The 19,339-nt window shown below is 43.5% G+C and overlaps 1 protein-coding gene across 1 annotated transcript; it reads right to left on the reverse strand.

The window, feature by feature from the left end:
- Nucleotides 1-1,382: 1,382 nt before the first annotated feature.
- Nucleotides 1,383-6,273, reverse strand: LOC136486859 (GRAS family protein RAM1-like). The gene is made up of 3 exons (XM_066483904.1): nt 5,086-6,273; nt 2,184-2,986; nt 1,383-2,019 (listed from the first exon to the last, which is right to left on the reverse strand). The coding sequence occupies exons 1-3, from the start codon at nt 6,271-6,273 to the stop codon at nt 1,656-1,658; spliced, it is 2,355 nt and encodes a 784-aa protein (XP_066340001.1). The 3' UTR covers nt 1,383-1,655.
- Between the last annotated feature and the right edge of the window lie 13,066 nt (nt 6,274-19,339).

A 19,339-nucleotide genomic window follows, 5' to 3' on the forward strand; every position in this document is an offset into this window, starting at 1 on the left:
CGTGCCCGAACCGGTATAAACCTATGTGTTTTGTGTACTACCCTATTAAGACCTAGTGAACAACACTAAATTTTGATCATCAATGGTATGAAATAAAGTAAAAAACCACATCAAACACTAATAATTTGTAATCCCATAATTATAAATTATTATTTATGCCATTATTAAACAAAGTAAAATATCACATCAAATCTACATCTAAATTACAAGTATCTTCTATCGTTTAAACCATATAAATAACCATAAATTACACCTATTGACATTTCTAAAATATCCTCTTCTATTACTATAATACTCTTAATATACAAAATACAACATAAAGTAAACATACATGTTGTCCATTATGTTGGTCAAGTATACATGTATGCATGAGCAATAAATATGTATTTTATGTTTTACTTCCTCTGTTTCAAACTTTAATTTTTTTTCCTAAGTCAAACATGATTTGCTTTGACCAATTTTATTGGAAAACATATTAATATCAATAATATCAAATAAATGCAGTATCAAAACATATTTCGTGGTGTGTGTAATGAATCTAATCTAGTGATGTAGATATTTGTGTGTTTTTTTATGAACTTGGTCAAAACTAGAAAATTTCAGCTTAGAACAAAATTGAATCGACATACAATTTGAAATGTGGTGAGTGGAAATGTTCCTTAACAACTCATATACCAATTACACTAACAAATAATTTATATTATATTAAAATTCATGACAATGATTTATGGAATTGTACTATGGATAAATATATACATTTAACTAAAACATTATGACATATAAATATTTGTACTGATACTATTAAGCACTTTCTCATGATTGTTTGATATGAAAAAATTAACATCTTGAATGGTGGAGGATGTTAGTGTAGACAAAGTTGGCTATAACCTTTCTCATCATTTTGATTTCTTTGGAGTAAATAGTGATTATTAGGCTTGAATATAAATATTCTCTTGAGGTTAGCATCATTATTGCCCCCTGCTGCCTCTCACCTCAAAGTCTACTACCAATCTTGAGCTCTATGGTGTAGGATTACATAATTCTTTATGCCATCATATATAGTAATAAACAATTCTCAATCTAAAATCCGTAGGTTTTAGTAAAATACAAATGGAGAATCTGAACAAAAAAGACAATAAGCACAAGAGTTTTAACTTAATCCGAGGTTAAAAAAATATGTAGAAACATCTGAAAATCATAACCAATAAATTTTACACAACCGGTAGAAAATGAACAAAGAGACAAGTAATTTTAATTACATATAGGTATTACACACGAACATCTAATGTTTCTATTTTCTAATGATCTAACCCATATTAGACCACAGGTTGATGAATTAGTGAAGTTCAATACACCATCGCTTCTCTCCCTTGCCTTTTGTATTAGGCATACATATATGTGAAAACAAGTAAATCAAACTTAATTTCATCATCAGTGGCTCAACAACATATATCTTTAATATGCTGCTCCTCTCCATCAGAGTATACCTTTATCTTGTATTTTTCACATGACAAATCTCACAATCATACAGGAAGCTAATTAAGGATCCAAATATAACCACACATGCATCCATGCAACAGACAAACCTAACAGTTGTCAACTCTCCGCTGAGGCCGCGCCGATGACGATCGACGAGCACTGACGAATGACGATCATCAGCACCGCCACGCGGAGGCGGCGATGATGGCGCGATCCTGCCAGCCGAGGAGGAGGCAGCCCTTGTCCTCGGTGAGCCGGTACCCGTCACCGGCGCCGTAGAGGCCGAGCAGGACCTGGCTCTGGCCAACGGCGGCCGGGCTGAGCGGCACAGGCTCGAAGCCGCGGCCTTCCATGAGGCGCCTCCACCGGTCCAGCCGCTCGTGCCGCGCCACCCGCTCGGCGCCCTCGCATGCCACCACGTTCCGGATCTCCGGCGCCAGCAGGCACTGCTCCACCTTCATCCGCGGCGCCGAGTCCGCCGGGAACGTCGCGTCCAGCGAGTCGAAGATCGCCGAGTAGTAGTGCAGCGCCTCCAAAAACCTTCATACATACAATCAATCACGAGAGTGCAACACGATTAGTACTTCCTCATCAAAGGTAATTAGTGATGAATTATTGATACGAAATCAAACGATTTTTGAGTTGACCATCTTCACTGCCAACAAGGCTATCTTGGCAAGATCAAACGATTTCCGATGACTTACCTGCCCAGGAAGTAGGGGCCGTTGTGGCCGGCCTCCTGCTCGACGAGCGTCATGATCTTGGGCGCCTGGTCGCGGATCATGGAGAGCAGCGGGCCGAGATGCACGCCAGGAACGCGGTGCAGCCTGTTGACAGCGTTGACCGCGAGCGCCTCGCCGACGCGGCGCTGGAGCCCGCCGGGGCGCAGGCGCTCGAGCCGGTCGGCGACGGCGGCGTGGAACTCGAACGGCACGCGCAGGGACGCGGCGAGGGAGGCGAGGTGGCGCCCGGTCTCCCTTACGGCGGCCGAAGGGTGCCCGACGCCGGTGAGCCGCAGGGTCGGCGGGCCGCCGGGGCGCGCGGCCAGCGCCTGCAGGAACGCCGGCCACTGGTAGCCCTGCAGGATGTCGAGGTCGACAACGTGCACGCGGTCCTCGCCGTGGAAGGCCTCGAAGATGGCCTGGTTAGCGGTGAAGTGCGCGAACTTGATGTAGGGGCAGGCCTGGTACAGGATCTGGTAGATCTTGAGCGTGTCCGGCGACGGAGGGAACGTGTAGGGCGCGACGCCCGAGCCGGCGCCGCCGCGCGGCGTGGCGTGGCCACCGCCCGAGGAGGAGGAGGAGGAGGACGGGTTGGAGGAGAGGGTGAGGCGGGCGGCGAGGGCGTCGGCAAAGTAGGATGCGACGCGCTGCATTGAGTCGCCCAGCGGGGAGGCCACGCGGCGGAGGAGGTGCAAGTGGCGCAGCGCCGATGGCTGGTCCCCCTTGGAGACGAAGTCGGCGCACGCCAGGAGCAGATGCACCAGTTGAAGACCGCTGTCCTGTTCCTGCGTGCATCATCAGTGAATGGAGTTAGCACTGTTAATTAGATTAATTTTTGGGGATTTTTGTGCGGTTTTTTTTTCTTCTAAGGACTGATTTCACATATAGGAGCAGTATTGTGTTATTGTGTATAGTTGCTCCAACTAGGCCCAACTTAATATGAATCAGAGATGTTGTACCAAAAGCCAATCGAAGTTTTGACCATTATATTGGGTGATGAAAGACCCCACAACCAAGATAAACCCTTGCACATGTAGCAATAATATCATCACTGCTCGGAACTTCAGAAAGTCTCAAATGATGCAACCCCAGATAAAAGACATGCGCAAGATTATTAAGGACTTGTTTAGTACAACTATGATTCACTAATGAAGCAGTTTCTTTTAGCTTGGTCTGGTGGAGCAGCTCCACAGGTGAAAAAGGTTTGGTAAAACTTCCCCGGTAGACAAAATGGTGAAATGTCCTTAAGGCCCTTGTGTTTTTTCTTTTCTTTCATCTTTCTGTTTCTGTATCTATATCCCCTGCCTCATCCGCATGCCTCCAGTTTCTCCCAAATGCACCGCCTCCACACCTACCCCTCTCCGACCCTGCCCCCACTATTTCTCCTCTCCACTCGTCTTGTTGGACTCCGATCTCCTCTCGTGCAACACGACACTTCGCCTAGAGGCTTCGGTGCACCATGACCCATCGAGACTATGACTCCACCTTGACGCTCTAGTCTGCCGTGACTCCACCCCCACGCCATGCCCACCTCGGCGCCTCTGCCCCGCCTGCTGCTCCTCACACACTGGATGAAGGGTAGTTCAGGAGAGCCCAGGTGCTTGGATGAAGGAGTAGGGCGAAGATACTATTTTGGGCTCCATTGGAGGATTTCTGCTCTAGAGAGCGTGATTTGTGGAAGGAGCAAATCGAAGATGTCGCTTGCTATCCCTTTTGGTTGGCGAAGCCGTGGAGCTGCTATCGGAGCGGTCCTAGGAGCGCTACCAAAGAGGGCCTAGACCAAGCAATCGCTTCAGACCATCAAACAAAATAGTAGCAAGAAAAACAAGAATAAACACCCTAATAAGCAGGAACATCACAGGAACTCTAAATTGATCAGAAAAATAATTATTTCGATGGCCAAAAATAATTTGATATCAAAATATATTATAACTCTAAAACTGTACTCCTGATCGTAATAAAGTCTAACGGAATTCAAGTGCGTAAACGACACGTGTTCATGAGAAGCAACACGGTGGTTTTTGGACTGCACTATTGTCACGTACGCACGTTCCGATGGTATCGATGATCTCAAAATATCCTAAGCATCTAGTTATATCTCTGTGTGGCTCCATTCCAAATCCTCGCAGAGGTCTCTACGCAGATGCCAACTAGCAGCATCATCAAGGCCACTTTTACTTTGGCAAGCTGGTTAACGCGCCTAGGAGTACGACAAAACAGCAATCGTAGCCGGTGACCGAACTACCTTGCTTCCTCACACAAGTAACGCGTATGGATGCAAGCATCTTTTCCTCTAGCTGCAACCGTTTGCATGCATATGCATGCATGCACTGTGACCATTTGGCCAATCCAGGAAAGCCCTTTACCTCTCATCTAGCTACAAACCTATACATAATACGAAACAATAAATGAATATGCCTATGTTTGAAATATATGTCAAATTTTCAGCAGACTTTCACCACACCGCTGCCCCTGGAAGGCGGGAAGGTCCTCTATCTGGGGAGAGGCTGGCGTCGTGATCCGGGGACGGACGTCGTATAGGCCAAGCGAGGAGTGACGGACGACGAGTAGGCTAAGCAGTCCAAAAGCTTTTGCCTTGTTGTATCCATGACCGTATAGTCCTTTGCTTCTGTTGTAGCTGCTAGGCTTTTGCTCTAGCTGATCGACGTATCCTAGCTGCTGGTCATGCACGCTAGCGTCTTGCCAGTGGACATGGAACAGCCGGAGTTCATCGATGCTATAAAACAACTGCTTTCGTCTTAATGAAATATGGGTACATGTACCCGTTCGTGAAAAATATGTCAAATTTTGACGAAGGTTTTGCGAATCATTTTTTTCGGTTATTTAACGTTCGTTAGATGGTAAATAAATCTAAATTAATTACCTGTTCGGCCTCTGCCTGGATGACTGAACCCAGCATGCTGTGCAGGGATGAGTCTGCTGCAGCTGCCCACTGATCAGATTTGGCCATCTGGTGCTGCAACGTCGTCAAGCCATCACCGCCGCCTCCAAACTGTGCTGCGTAGTACAAGTCAGACGTCAAGCCGACGCCCATCTGGAGCCCAGCGGCGGCTGCCGCTGCTGCGGCCGCCTCCTCTGCGCCTACATAGGCCGGCTCCGGCATGGCCAGGCACTCCGACAGCGTCGGCAGCTGAGAGGACGAAGGAGGAGCCACCGTGGTGACTGTGGCGGAGCTCCCACCGTTCTGCATTATTCCGGCCGCCACATGCTTCCCCAGCATCTGCTGGTACCCTAGGTAACCTCCCTCCTTGTACTTGTAGTCGTCGAGGAAGGAGGGTTCCATGGACGGCAAGGACAGGTTCTCACCATGGCCGTAGGACGACGAGTACGAGAGAGACGACGGGCCGGTGCTCTGCTTGCCGCTGTTGCTGTGGGCGTTGTTGATGTACACCTTGTGCAGCGGGCTCTGCGACTTGCCCTTGCCATGGTTAGCAAGGCCACCGTACAGCGGCTGGGCACCGGCGGCGCCACTTCCCTGATCTAGTCCATGCGCGTAGCCCTGCTGGTGGACGCCGGCGGTGCTGAAGAGGTTGGCCGAGAAGGGTGATCGCCTTGGGGAAGAGTCTCGCCGAGGTGAGGATACCATGTACTCCCTCTTGGGGGATGACACCATGAAGTCCCTCCTCGGTGAAGACATCATGTAGTCCCTCTTTGGGGAAGACACCATGTAGTCCCTCTTTGGGGAAGACACCATGTAGTCTCTCTTGGGAGAGGAGACCATGAAGTCCCTCCTAGGGCTTCCGGTCGCCGTGAAGTCCCTCCTAGGAGAGAACACCAGGAAGTCACCCCCCGAGGCGCCCATTTGCTCGGCGAAGAGCGACTCCCACATGGCAATGTCCGGTGACTGGATCTCACTGTCGATGTCTCCGTCGAACCTGAGGGCTTGTAGGCTGGCTAGGGCATCATTGGCATCGATATCGGCCAACGATGGCACAACGATGTTTGACTCCGACACCGAGGCGGTGGGCGATGTCGGAGCTGCTTGTTGCTGCTGTAGTTTTGCGCCGGAGCTTGTGTCGACGCAGTTGAGCGTCCCCATGCTTGAACACATGAGAGAGACCAACCAATGATCACCTCTCCCCACCCACAGGAGGGTAAGGATACATATAACAAGAACACTCTGTAAGTTGGATGGATAGCAATGGAGAACACAGCAGTGCTTAGGTTGGCATTGATAAAGCTACAATTTTCTATGAATTTAACCCAGGTTTGTGAGAGAAGGCGAAAGTGCGTGGGAAGAAGCTTGCAGCGTGTTTGGCTCCTCTATAATTCGTCCAGCTTGGTTGCAGGTGTTGAGGGAGGGATAAAGGGAGGAAGGCAGCGTGCCATGAATAGACCTTCTTGGAGGCATTGCCTTGGCGTATGCACAACACGTCAAAATAGAGTTTTGGTCGGTTGCTGAGGTAATGTTTCTGCCAATTCTCTTTGTACTGTACTACTGTTGGTTATTGTCTATTGGTCGATGGCACCTGCCAACAAAACGATAAAGCAGGTCTCACAAGAAACCAGATGTTCCAAGGTAGAAGGGACAAGGGACTCACTTGGGAGGAAACCCTGCTAGGGCATCATGGGTAAAATATGAGGAGAGACAACACACTTCAGCCCCCTTTAGCACGGCTCATCCAAAACGGCTTCACCGGTGAAGCCAAAGCCGGTGAAGCCAGAAAAACTAGCTTTTTTCGGCTTCTAGTTCATTTTAACCCCGGCTTACAAAACGGCTCCACGCTACAGTGCCTCGATTTACGCAAAATAGATGAAGCCGAAGCCGGCATAAGCCGTGCCAAAAAGGCCCTTCCTATATATGCAGCGCCACTACATGAGAAGATCGGAGTTCTCTAAAGGAATCAATGCAAGTATGTGCCACATATCTAAGTTACAGTTAACTGAAAACACACGAAGAACATATGTTGACACAAAAATGTAGCGATGTGATCAACACACAGCAAGCCGGACGATCTAAGTGGAACGAGACCAGAGATCTGCTTGGCTTCAACACAGAAACAGCCGATTCTGAAACCCAACGACGTGCTAGTCAATTTGACCTGCAATTGATAAGAAGAGAAAAATCTTATCAGTAATTTAAGGTGGAACATGTCGGTGTCGCACCAGACAATTCCGAATGTACGGCTAGATAGCCGATTCAATGAGGCTATCGACTAAATAGTCGATATCCGGCGTATCTATGAAATGAAGATATTTAAATCAAGAATTATCGGCTAATATGATAATGATACGAATCAAAATAACCGATGCTCATGGAACAACAGAAAGCATCATCGACTAAATGGAACATGATTGATATAAAGCGTCGAGCCGATAAGTTTGATGAAAAGAATATAACATGCGAACAAATCGATTGTCTAATATAAATGATTCTAGAAACAGTTTTGAGTCTAATATATTATCATCAACAGTGAGGTTCAATCGGATCAATGCAGCTATGATAATGATAATAATCTAAAGCCAAAGAATCTATAAAACCATCTATATGCTGACAAATTCATGAAAATATGCTATATGCGTGAAAATATAAGCAAATCGGCTGAAATAGCCGATGCAGTCATAGGTAACAAACATAGTACATATCTTGATCATGAACAAGACCACTAATCGATAATTTCTAATCTAAAGTCTTACCAGTGAGGTTCGACCGGATCGATGCAGCTATGGTAGTGTCATTATATTAGATCTCATTAACTAGTGAGTTTATTCAAGATTGAAACATGTCTTTGGATGCATACTATGTTTGATTGGAATAGAGATAAACCAGCCGATGTAGCGGAATTAAGCCATTAATTATAAGGTTTAAAGCGTGACCAAATCAAAGGACGACCAATTGAGATGATATAATGCCGATCTATCTCTATATCAATCAGGTGATTTTGTTATAATTAATAAAACATTAATTATAGCAAGATCGATAATTGGTGAATCAACCAAAACAGTAAGGAAAATCTTACTAATCTTAGCAGATTCGATAACCGGTGATATTATATTAAATAACAAGTTATTTAACATAAGATCGATAACTTTGATCTATATTATGATTCGTAAGAGATCAATCAGCTGATGCAGCCTTACAAACTACGATACAGATCGATACCTAACTTATATTATGGCTCATAAAAGATCAATCAGCTGATGCAGCTTTACAAACACAATACAAGTCGTGATAGTACTCACAAGCAAGTTGGAGGTCAATCAGTCGATGCAGCCCTATTTGCTGAAGAACTCGTCGAGATCTATAGTACTCCTACTCCTAATGCGATGGCGAAAGCCGAAAATATTGTATTGATTGAATGTTCGTTCTTTTTTACAATAACCATGGTCTAATATTTATACCTAGAACCTAAACATGAATCCTACTCAAATACGACTCATTACAATTCTTGAAATAAAAGAAAACTTCCTAACTTAATAATAACTTGGACCCCAATTTTCCTTATTTGTAGAGTCCGACACATCTTCCTGGCGCCACTCAAGCATAGCCCATTGACGCCGTCTGCTGACGTCATCCACAAAATAGTTGATTCTGACATCACATCTAAATCAGCTGATACCAATTCACATCTAATCGATTCCTTGATTGACACAATCCTGAAAGCTTCGAGTTCCCGTGTTCTTCTTCCCAAATTTTGATGTAAACAACATACAAAGTAAATGATTTGATACAAGGTGATCATCTATGATCATTTGGATGATATGCATGAGTACCTGTTCTACTTTCTTCTGAGGTAGTCAGGAACTAGGTGAAGCCTATTAGTTTAGTTTTCTGTGTTTGAAGTACTATGTAGTATTTAGTGCGTCATACATAGAATTTTTTTTGGACATCACTACTCTTTCATTAAATTATCCCTACTAGCGAAAGGGTCTCTAGCCTAGTGGTTATAAGAGCCTTAGTAGCACCTCAAGTCCTGAGTTTGACTCCCCGTGGGAGCGATATATTCTAGGATTTAGGGGGTGTTTGGATCCTTGGGATAAAGTTTAGCCCTTGTCAAATCGGATCGGATGCTAAAAAGGACTAAACATGAGATAATTATAAAATTAATTGCAGAAGACGAGGCTAATTCGCAAGGCGAATCTATTAAATCTAATTAATTCATCATTAGCATATGTTACTGTAGCACCACATTATAAAATCATGGACTAATTAGGCTTAATAGATTTGTCTCGCAAATGAGCCTCCATCTGTGCAATTACTTTTGTAATTTGACTATGTTTAATATTCTTAATTGGTATCAAACATTCGATGTGACAGGGCTAAAGTTTAGCCTGCTGATCCAAACGGGGCCTTAACGGTGTTGTGTTTTCAGTGATAGGTGACGTTCTCGTCGATGACGAGGTACCTTTGGTGACTTCATCAATCTTAAGGATTTGCCAGTCCAGTCTTTGAAAATGCTCATAGGAGTAGGGTTTGTGTGCGTGTGTTCATAGGGGTAATGGTGCGTACGTTATGAGTGTCTGAGTTATACTGTGTAATCGGAAAAAAAATTATCACTACCAGCGCTCACTGTCATATTAGTAATAAGTAATAGCAAAAATAACGCAAAGGTGCATTGGTATATATGTACTGATAAACTAATCTTAATCCACCAAATAACGTAGTATATATAATAAAGTGTTGCAACCAATATATACTTTGATTCTATATTCCTTATATAACATATATTCTTTGCGTGTGGACTCGAGAAACTTTCCTAGGGCTCGTCCGTATATGTATGAGCATTGACAATGTCGTCCGCCTATGCCTTGGATTTCCGAAAGGCCTAGAGTGGTTTGGAGCTGTCCCCCTAGGTGGGTTCTCCAGGGAAGCATCCTAACCAGCTTAATTCTCTTGTGTTCTTCCACACTGTCCCCTTTCTATAGCAATAGGATATAGCAACATGGAATATTACATATATATCTCCTTTGGACTCTTGTACACCATGCGGATGACAAAAAAGATGTATCATATACGTATCTCTCTACCTCTCTATACGTACAAAGGTGAGCTACATTATTGTACAAAAAATCAACAATGCATGGGGAATTCTTTTGCTTATTTTTTATTTTATCTGTGGTATATAATTAAGTAGAGGACAAACAATGCAAATCTCTTTCAGGTGGGGCCCACCCGGCCGTCTGCCCAATTGTACAATTGCATGCTACAAAGGTGGACATCACACGTGAGGGACAGCTTCATCATATCTTGGGTTTGGATGCTTCTCCCTTGGCTTATTAGGCTGCCATTCGGGTGGCATTATTTGTTTGCTTTTGCGATGGTAATTTTGTAGCACTAACAAATTTGACTTTAGCTTCCTTAAACTAATGTACCGTCCAAGAAAGATAGCTCCCATTGCCGTTAGAATACAGTTGTGTTAAGAACAAGAACAAGTAAAAACAAGGCGTGTATATCTAATGATATGGTACAATAGTTGTGCAGCTATAAGGCTAGCTAGCAGAAATTAACCTCTACTTCAGAGACAAAACATATCTAAGCTGTGGCACTTATTGCGTTCTTTCTGTTTGTGAGAACAAACAATGACTTTTATGTACTGATATATAGCTTGCAAAGGAGTTGTTTGTTCTAGCTAGTCTTACATTTTTTTTTATAGCTGAGCACTCATCAATGTTTTGGGATTCATCATGGAATATCACCATCATCCAAGAAAGTGTGTCTCTCTTCGTGGATGCTTTTGAAGGGTCGATATGATGCTTCCTTTCTTGTGGGATTCTTCAAAACATTATGGTGTTCTGACTTTTCTAAGCCTATCAGATGATCTTCTAATTAGGTGTACATAATATGTTCAATCAACATATAGCCTGCGAGAATATATAGACCAGAGTCTGGAGCTTGAATGTTCTTGGATTATCGTATTTAATTTCACCGTACAATTTTTGTGCTGAAATATAGTAGTAATCTTTATTGTTGGATACTGATGTGGTGGTATATTGGGTGTTACAATGTCCTAATAATAAAGATAACATTTTTTTTTAAAAAATAGAGGCATATGTAAACCTAGCTAAAGTGTGAAACTTCTCTAGAAACCAAAAGGTTCCTTTTAAAGTCTTCAAATCCTATGGGTTTCCGTTTCACACAGCTCCGCTTCACTAGTGATACAATTTTTTTTGCTTCAGCTCTATGACCAGCTCTATCGGTAGAACTGAAGTTGTTTTGGTGAATCATTTGACAAAACATCTCGACATATGTGGAGCTCCTTAAAACATACTCTCATAGAATGCCACGTAGAGACCCACAAAGTGAGTTGAAGCTAGGAGAAGCAGTTATTTTCAGCTTCATCTCACACCGTACCAATCCTTCACCACATTTTAAGGAGCTAGCTTCACATGTAAAACTGTTTTCAAATATCCGTTTAGCACAAAACAGCTTCAACCAGCTCGTGAAGCTGCTGGAGAAACTTTGCCAAACGGGACAAGTATTCTAAATAATCAAGAGTATATCTTGGAACACACATACAGCTAGAACACCCTTACAAAAGCATGTCATGAAAATTTTCACAACACGGTATCTTGGAACAGTGTAATAGTAAACTGTTTTTGTGATTACAGTCGGGGACTCTAATTCTCAAAAGACTACTGACATATGCTTCAAGAACAACAGCCTAAGCTTGGAACAAACCACCACAAAATGAGACAAAACTTCCCATTCGCCATACCGTGCAATTTCAGATGTGTAGTACGTATTAGTTGAAATTGTAGCACTTCAAAATATATATACTCAATTTTCCTTCCTTCTAGAGCAGCATCATTGAGTCTTGGATTGCATCATTGTTAGGCAGATGATGATTGCCCCATACTTTATAGAAAAATGCTTGACTTACTGGTAGTTACAGCCAACGAATTATTCATATATACAGTATACTGCTCCAAGTTCTACGTAGATGCGTGCAATATGCTAAGTGCCAACGCAGATTTTTCTGCACTAGTACGTTGTCTTGGGCATCCGGTTAACACTTCCGACAAGAGCAGAAAAGATTTTTTTTTTTCGCAGTAGTTTTGGGCGGTATTTGTATGTGCGCCGACGCTCGTGCCGTGCACAAAACTACTAGTACGTACTATCTGCTTACATGGTTCTTTCTAGGACACTTTGGCCACCCGCACAGTGGTACGCATAAGGATATCAATGTCACTAAATTCCTTTAAAAATAGGCAAACCCTTATGATGAGTGTACCACTTTGGGTTGGATACCAAAGGGATTTCACTACTAAAAAAAGGGCACAATTGGCTGGCGAACACCCAAAGTGATGGTCGTTTGCTGGCGGACACCCATTTTGGAGCTGTTTGCGAGAAGACACTCTGATTCATTAAAATTTGGCCATAGGACACCGCGCCCCAGTTTCAACCGGTTGAGGAGCGAGAAATTCTCATTTTGGACATCTGGTGCCCCTGAGCCACAGTTGGGTCCAACCCCAACCTGGTCTGGTTGGACCAGATAATAACCGACCCGGCCCCCGACCCGACCGATAGGGTTAGGTCGCACGCCACTTTTCCCAATCCCACTCCCACTCTCACTCCCGCCGCCGCCCACTCGACTCCAGTGCTCGCCGCGCCGCCGTCCACTCCAGTGCCCGCCGCCGCTGACACCTCTAGCCTCAGTCGTCGTCCGCCATGGGGGGCTGAGGATCTGGAGCACCCCCGCGACCCGAAGATGAAGTCCCCCAACAGGAAGAACGCGCAGTGCCCTGGTTCTCAGCCTAGGGTTCGTCAATTGAAATGGATTCCAAAAGGGTGAGATTTCTTGAACCCGTACTCTTTGGATTTGTATGCCTGCGGATGCGTTAGAAAGGTTGTGGTTTGAAATCGTTTAGTTTGGTTATTTTCCTTTGTTTTGATTTAGGATGGATTCGACGGCCGCTTGTAGGTTGGCGATTAGAGTACCTGCCTATGTAGAGCAAAGACCAGATGGGCTCCATGATTATCATGGAGAGGTTTTGCACAAGGAGGCAGTTGGCCTCAAAGTTGTCTGGGTTGAAGATTTTGCCCCATGTCATGAAGGAACTGCACGACAAGTGCAGAAATCTAAAGTACACCATTCACAAGAGTGGCCCAATGGTGGGAGAAGTAGGAGTGAATAAGGACCTAGTCCCATGGAGGTTCATTGTTGATCTGGACAAGAAAGAGTGCACTTGTAGAGGTTGACAGTTAATTGGTCTGCCTTGTGTGCATGCCATAGCTTTCATTGACACAAGAAGAGTTGAATTGGAGGACTTTGTTGACCATTACTACTCCGTAGAAATGTTCAAAGCAGCTTATGCAACTGTTGTGGCTCCTATGCCAGGCAAGGAAGAATGGGAAAATGTGGAAATTGGCTTCAAACTCCTTCCTCCTAAATGCAATAGAGCAGCAGGAAGAGAAGGATAGTTGGAGTTGAAGAAGGTGGGTCAACCAGCAAGGGCAAGAAAAGGTGTAAAAGGTGTGGTGGATTTGGCCACCTCTAGAAAACCTACAATGAAACTATCCTAGACCCTGATGCACCACCACCTGCACCACCAAAGAAGAAGAAGAGGACTTACAAGCCAAAAGTGGTTGAGATTATAGAAACCGCAGATGATCCATCTAAGAAGAAGAAGAGGAAGGCCTCCTCCAAGGGGGAACAACCCAACATGAAGAAGAAGACAACTCATGCTGAGCCTACACCTCTTGATCAAACTATGTAGTACGTGATCCACCTCTTGGCACCATTTTTCATCTTGTTGAGCCTACAACTCCTGCTTAACCACATGTTTCATCCTGCAGGGCTCCAAACTCCCCAGTCACTAGGAGGCAGGCCAAACAACAAGTGCAGATAGCCCAAGGGCAATGACTAGGAGTTAGGCTACCTCAACGCTGACATCCAGTCCAAGCGCTTGCACTAGGAGCAAGAGGGTCTTGATGGACGTCTAGGCACTGCAAGCAACACAGAAAGAGAAGAAAGATTTTGCCTTCTGTGCTTTTATGTGATTTTATGTGCTTTTAAGCCACCTATGCCATATGAACTTGGCAGAGTTTAGTATTGTAATATATTAAACATGGTATTATAATCTGGCATATGAACTTACGATAACTTGGTATTATATTCTAGTGAACTTGAAGGCTTGGTAATGTAGTGAATTCAAGGCTGTTGTTACTTGTTGTATGTTGCTGACCTTATTCAAGTTGGTCATGCTGAAAATTTATTAAACTGGGCAATGTCAGATAACTGCATTTCATACATTTCACAAACATTACAAAGCAAAGTTCATACTTGGTTATACAATAACATGCACATGGTAACAATGCACACAACTCCTACAAACACACTGGCCACATTAATCCACCTAAGAGCTCTCTGCTCTCTAGCTATTCTACTCATAGTAGCCCTATGAGCACATACAACATTGTTCAAGTTCACCATAGAATTCTCCAAAGCCTTCAAGCCGGCTGCTGCAGCATCCACGCTATCTCCTACGCTCACTAGCTTCCACATGAAGAAATTGCACTGCCCGTTGCCCTGATCGCGCCGAACAACACAACATTGGGATGAACCCTAGAAACGATTTGAAAATTCCAAAATGGACCAACAAGAAATGCAAATAACTCACCTAGTCACGATTCCTGCAAGTGTAAAACTGCTTATCTGGGTTGTTTTGGGTTTTGGACGTCCTCTCCACAACCGTCGCCGTCCTGCAGAAAGGGCACAGCGGCTGCGCCTCTCTCGCTCCACGTGAACCTGTCGAGGACGAAGCACCTGAGCCTGTCGCCATCTTCAACAGGCCTCTGCTTGCGCTTTCGTGTCGACGACGCCCGCCCGCCCGCCCGCTGCTGCCGCCTTTATCGTGGAGACGGGGAAGGAGAGTGTGACAATTGGAGTGAGATGGGGTCAGGGGCTGGGCCGGTTATTATCTGGTCCAACCAGATCAGGTTGGGGTCGGACCCAATTGTGGCTCAGGGGCACTGGATGTCCAAAATAAAAATTTCTCTCTCCTCAACCGGTTGAAACTGGGGCGCGGTTTCCTGTGGCCAAATTTCAACGAATCAGATTGTCTTCTGGCAAACAGCTCCAAAATGGGTGTTCTCCAGCAAACGACCATCACTTTGGATGTCCGCTAGCTAATTCTGCCAACAAAACTATTTGCAGAGACACCTCCTTTTTTTCAATAGAAGTGAATCAATCTCTAACCGCCTCTAAAAGTGGTTTCCGAAGCAAGCCGTCTCTAAAACAGTATTTGTAGAGGGTCTATATTTTTAGCCATCTCTATAAATGTACATATATTTAGATCTAGCTGACCCTACAAATGGATTTCTAGAGGCACTGGATCTAGATGTGCCTCTAAAAATTGATTTGTAGAGGCAGCTAGATCTAGATCCATATCTAAAATAGGTGCAACACAGTAAAATTCATAACTTTTCAAGTGAAGTTGGATGAAGACACTTTGGATCCAGCAAATTCTATTTGAACTTCTCAAATTTTTGAAATTTCTCAATTTTGAATTTTTTAAATGACCTTGGATGGAGAACTGACCAAACCTCAAGTTAAGGTCTAAAAAATATATAAAATATTGCAGTTGATAACTTTTTCATGGAAATAATCTATGGTCTGAAAAATTAGTTTAAAGTCCTTGGATGTTGAAATTCAAAATTTTCAAATGGCCTTGAAAAAACCAAAGTTGTAGATCATGAAGAGTTATATAACTTTGTAGTTGATAACTTTTTCATTTGAAATCATGTCTTCAAAGAAAATTATGTTTGAATTTCTCATATTTGAAATTCATTTTTTTTCAAATGACCTCGGACAGAGAAACGACCAAAGTTATAGTACTCAATGATATCTACAATGACCAAAACTAAAGTTGTAGTACTCGATGATATCTATAAATTTAAAGTTGAAAACTCTTTCACTTGAATTTGTTTAAGATCCCAAATACTCATTTCAATAATCAGGTGAAATTAATACAGGTGGAATGTTTGTGCCCTCTAGTTACAAGTAACTTTGGGGGTGAAGTGATTAGGGCAGCTAATCGCGTGACTTTTGACTTGCAACAGCTCGCACATGTGGCTGCCTGGTGGGGGGGGGGGGGGGTGCTGCTATCCACCTCTACAAATCCCATTTTTAAGGACCGCTAGACAGCCGCCTCTACAAAATACTTATTTTTAGGAACCTAAGCTTAGAGGCTGTTGATCCACCCGTCTATATAGAGCATCTACAGCCGCCAATATAAATCGCCTCCGTAGTGTTTGTTATAGTATCCAAGCCACCTTGTATTATTGGATATCATCTTACTATCATATTCAATATTGTAGAACACACCATCCATGCTGGCCCATCACTACTTGGTGTGTTCGGGCCGACACAGAGCTGACTTCATTGCTGGATCGTAAACCTCTAGAACCCGGATAATGGTTAAGATCCTATTAACCTGACAGTGTGTTGAGCCATAACCCAACACTGATATGACGAATATCTACCGGGTGTTATATCATTGAACCACCGTGTCCTCTAGGTAGCTACAATAAATGTTGTAGTATAATTCATATAAAAACAGTTGTAAACTTTACTACAGTTACCCCAACAAGTGTTCCTGCAGTCATGACCTATTCTACATGCACCAAGGCAACTGCACCCAGTAAAAAAACATTAAAAATGGACGGACGAGATCCCACTCTAACGTCTCCTTTCTTTTGCTCACTCAAATGCAATGGATGATGATCGAGGGCGTCGACCCAAACGGCGACGGCTTCATCTCCTTCGAGGAGTTCAAGGTCATGATGGTGGGGGGCGGCTACTTCGCCAAGATCACATAAAACTTATATTTTTGACTCATATAATTCATTCAAGATATTGTCACGGAGATAGATGAGAAATTAAATTATTTTCTAGGCATAAATTCGACCTTCTATCCCTAGATTACCATAAAGTAATTCTCATAATAAAAAAATGGCCAAACAAAATCTAAAATTGACATGGAAGCATAGTTTGAGTGTATATGCTTGCCATTAAATTTTAAAATGATTTCAATGTATGGGGTTTATGCATCGTTCACAAAACGGATATTACCTCGAACGTAGTTTCATGTAACTCAAGCCAAACTTTGAAGTTTGCACACTCCTATGCACCTAAAATTTTGATACAACCCAACATTTAACCCAAGTTAAGGAGATATGAGAAATATGAGGTTGTTTTTTTTTTGGAAATGGCTTACTAATTTTTATAGTTGAAATGAATTTATACCTACGTATTGAAAGAAAATAGAGAAGAGACTACACAACATGCGACCATAATTTCCCTAGACATAATAGATAACAAGCAACCAAGAAAAAAGGTATAAAACAATTAGAACAACATACATCAATTTATTACTAATCAAAAGAGATTAACAATAAATGTATTTATCATACATATAACAAGAACATTCCATATTCATTCATATTTTTCATGGACAGAGCATATCGCAAAGAGCGTACCTTATTTTTCCTAGCATTTATTTAAAGATCTAACATTTATGACATTTTTCAAAGGAAAGAAGGATTAAAATAAGGTAGTGATGGCTAAGGTTCACCAAGTCAAGGACACTGGTAGTGATGGCTAAGGTTCATTGCCAGGTCAGTGACTCCCAGTAGTGATGGTTGTGGTTGACTGGCAGATCAGTGATACAAGAACATCACTACTCGTTGTAGTTTTCACCCGATAGTTAAGCCGTGTCCCTGTAAAACTGACATGTCCCTTCCATAAAAACTCATCTCCCTCACTCCACCTCATCTTCCAAAATTTCAATATCCCTCGCTCTGCCAGTGCTAGCGCCTACCGTCAATGCACCTGAGCCCCCCGGCCCATCGACGCTGCCTCTACATGCTTCGGCCCATCAGTGTCGCCTTGGCGCAACCCGACCCATCGTTGTCGCCGCCACCAACCCCCTAAGGACCGTTGCCATCCCCGTCCCCATCGCTAGGACCTGCACACCACTGCCACCATGCTCTATCTAGTGTGCACTACTGCCACACACTCTGATCTAGATCCACAAAGCTTCCTTGAGCAAGGATGCCATCCATCTTATCCTTCATCCTACAGTGTTGTTGTCGCCATTGTCAAGCTCCAACCACAAATAAGTGAGCTTTAACTTCACTTTTCCCCCTCATAGATCACCCAACACTCATTCAACACCCTCTACTCCTCGTTGCTTGCACATGTTTGCTAGAGAGAGTTGCTCCTGTCTGTGCCATCATCCCAGCACTGCATTGTTAGACCCAAAAATTTATTTTCAAATTTCATGGATCCAAGTGGCATTCCTTGACAAGCTCAGGAGTTGCTCATGCATTTAACCATAAATAATTTGATCGTGAAAGGAGTGTCCAAAGAATTTTCCTTGCTTCTTCATAGGACAAAAAGAAAAAATGATGGTGTTGTGGCCCGATTTTCTGATAGGTATGATAGATTTGATTGGTGGATAACTCAACCCCTACACGATTCATGTTTCAAACCAAGTATGATTTGGACCTCTGCAACCACTACACCATAGCTCTATTGGTTATCAACCGCGCACAATGCGATTGACCTCGCCTAGAAGGTTTTTCCTGCAAGCAAATTGAGAACATAGATAAGAACGTGAAGAACACAATCTAATATTGCAAATATTGATGAAGTATATCAATCTGGTGTAAGGTTCAAGTCTTGATTCAAAAGGACTCATCAACACAGGTGAACAAGATAAATAACAGGGGCCTTGATTCATAGGAGTCGAACTTGGCATTACAAGTGTTATATGAGTAGTGTATGTTTCATGAGCAAAACGAGAACTAAATAAAACCCAAACCTAAAGAGTGTGGCAGCGACTAATCATAAAGTCTTGGGTGTGCAAACCCCTAGATGTGCCCTCTAATGGGCTCTAAGACGATACACGACACAACTAACCAAAAGACGTTATTGCAGCACCCTAGTAGATTCTAGATGCCAACTTGTTTCGACGATTCCCTTTACTTTGGTGGAACTTTAATGTCAAATAATCAACACCATCGGTTAGCTTATGAAATTATCTTTCCATTCATAGGTGGATTGTCGAAAACGGAGTCTGTATGTGCCCTGGATATCGTTTTTACCCGAGAGTGCTTCTGGAATCCAAGATAGACTCCGACTTGAGTTCAACTGGGCTCTGCCATGACTTTG

Source organism: Miscanthus floridulus, chromosome 10 (genome assembly GCF_019320115.1).
Source record: "Miscanthus floridulus cultivar M001 chromosome 10, ASM1932011v1, whole genome shotgun sequence".
NCBI lineage: Eukaryota > Viridiplantae > Streptophyta > Magnoliopsida > Poales > Poaceae > Miscanthus > Miscanthus floridulus.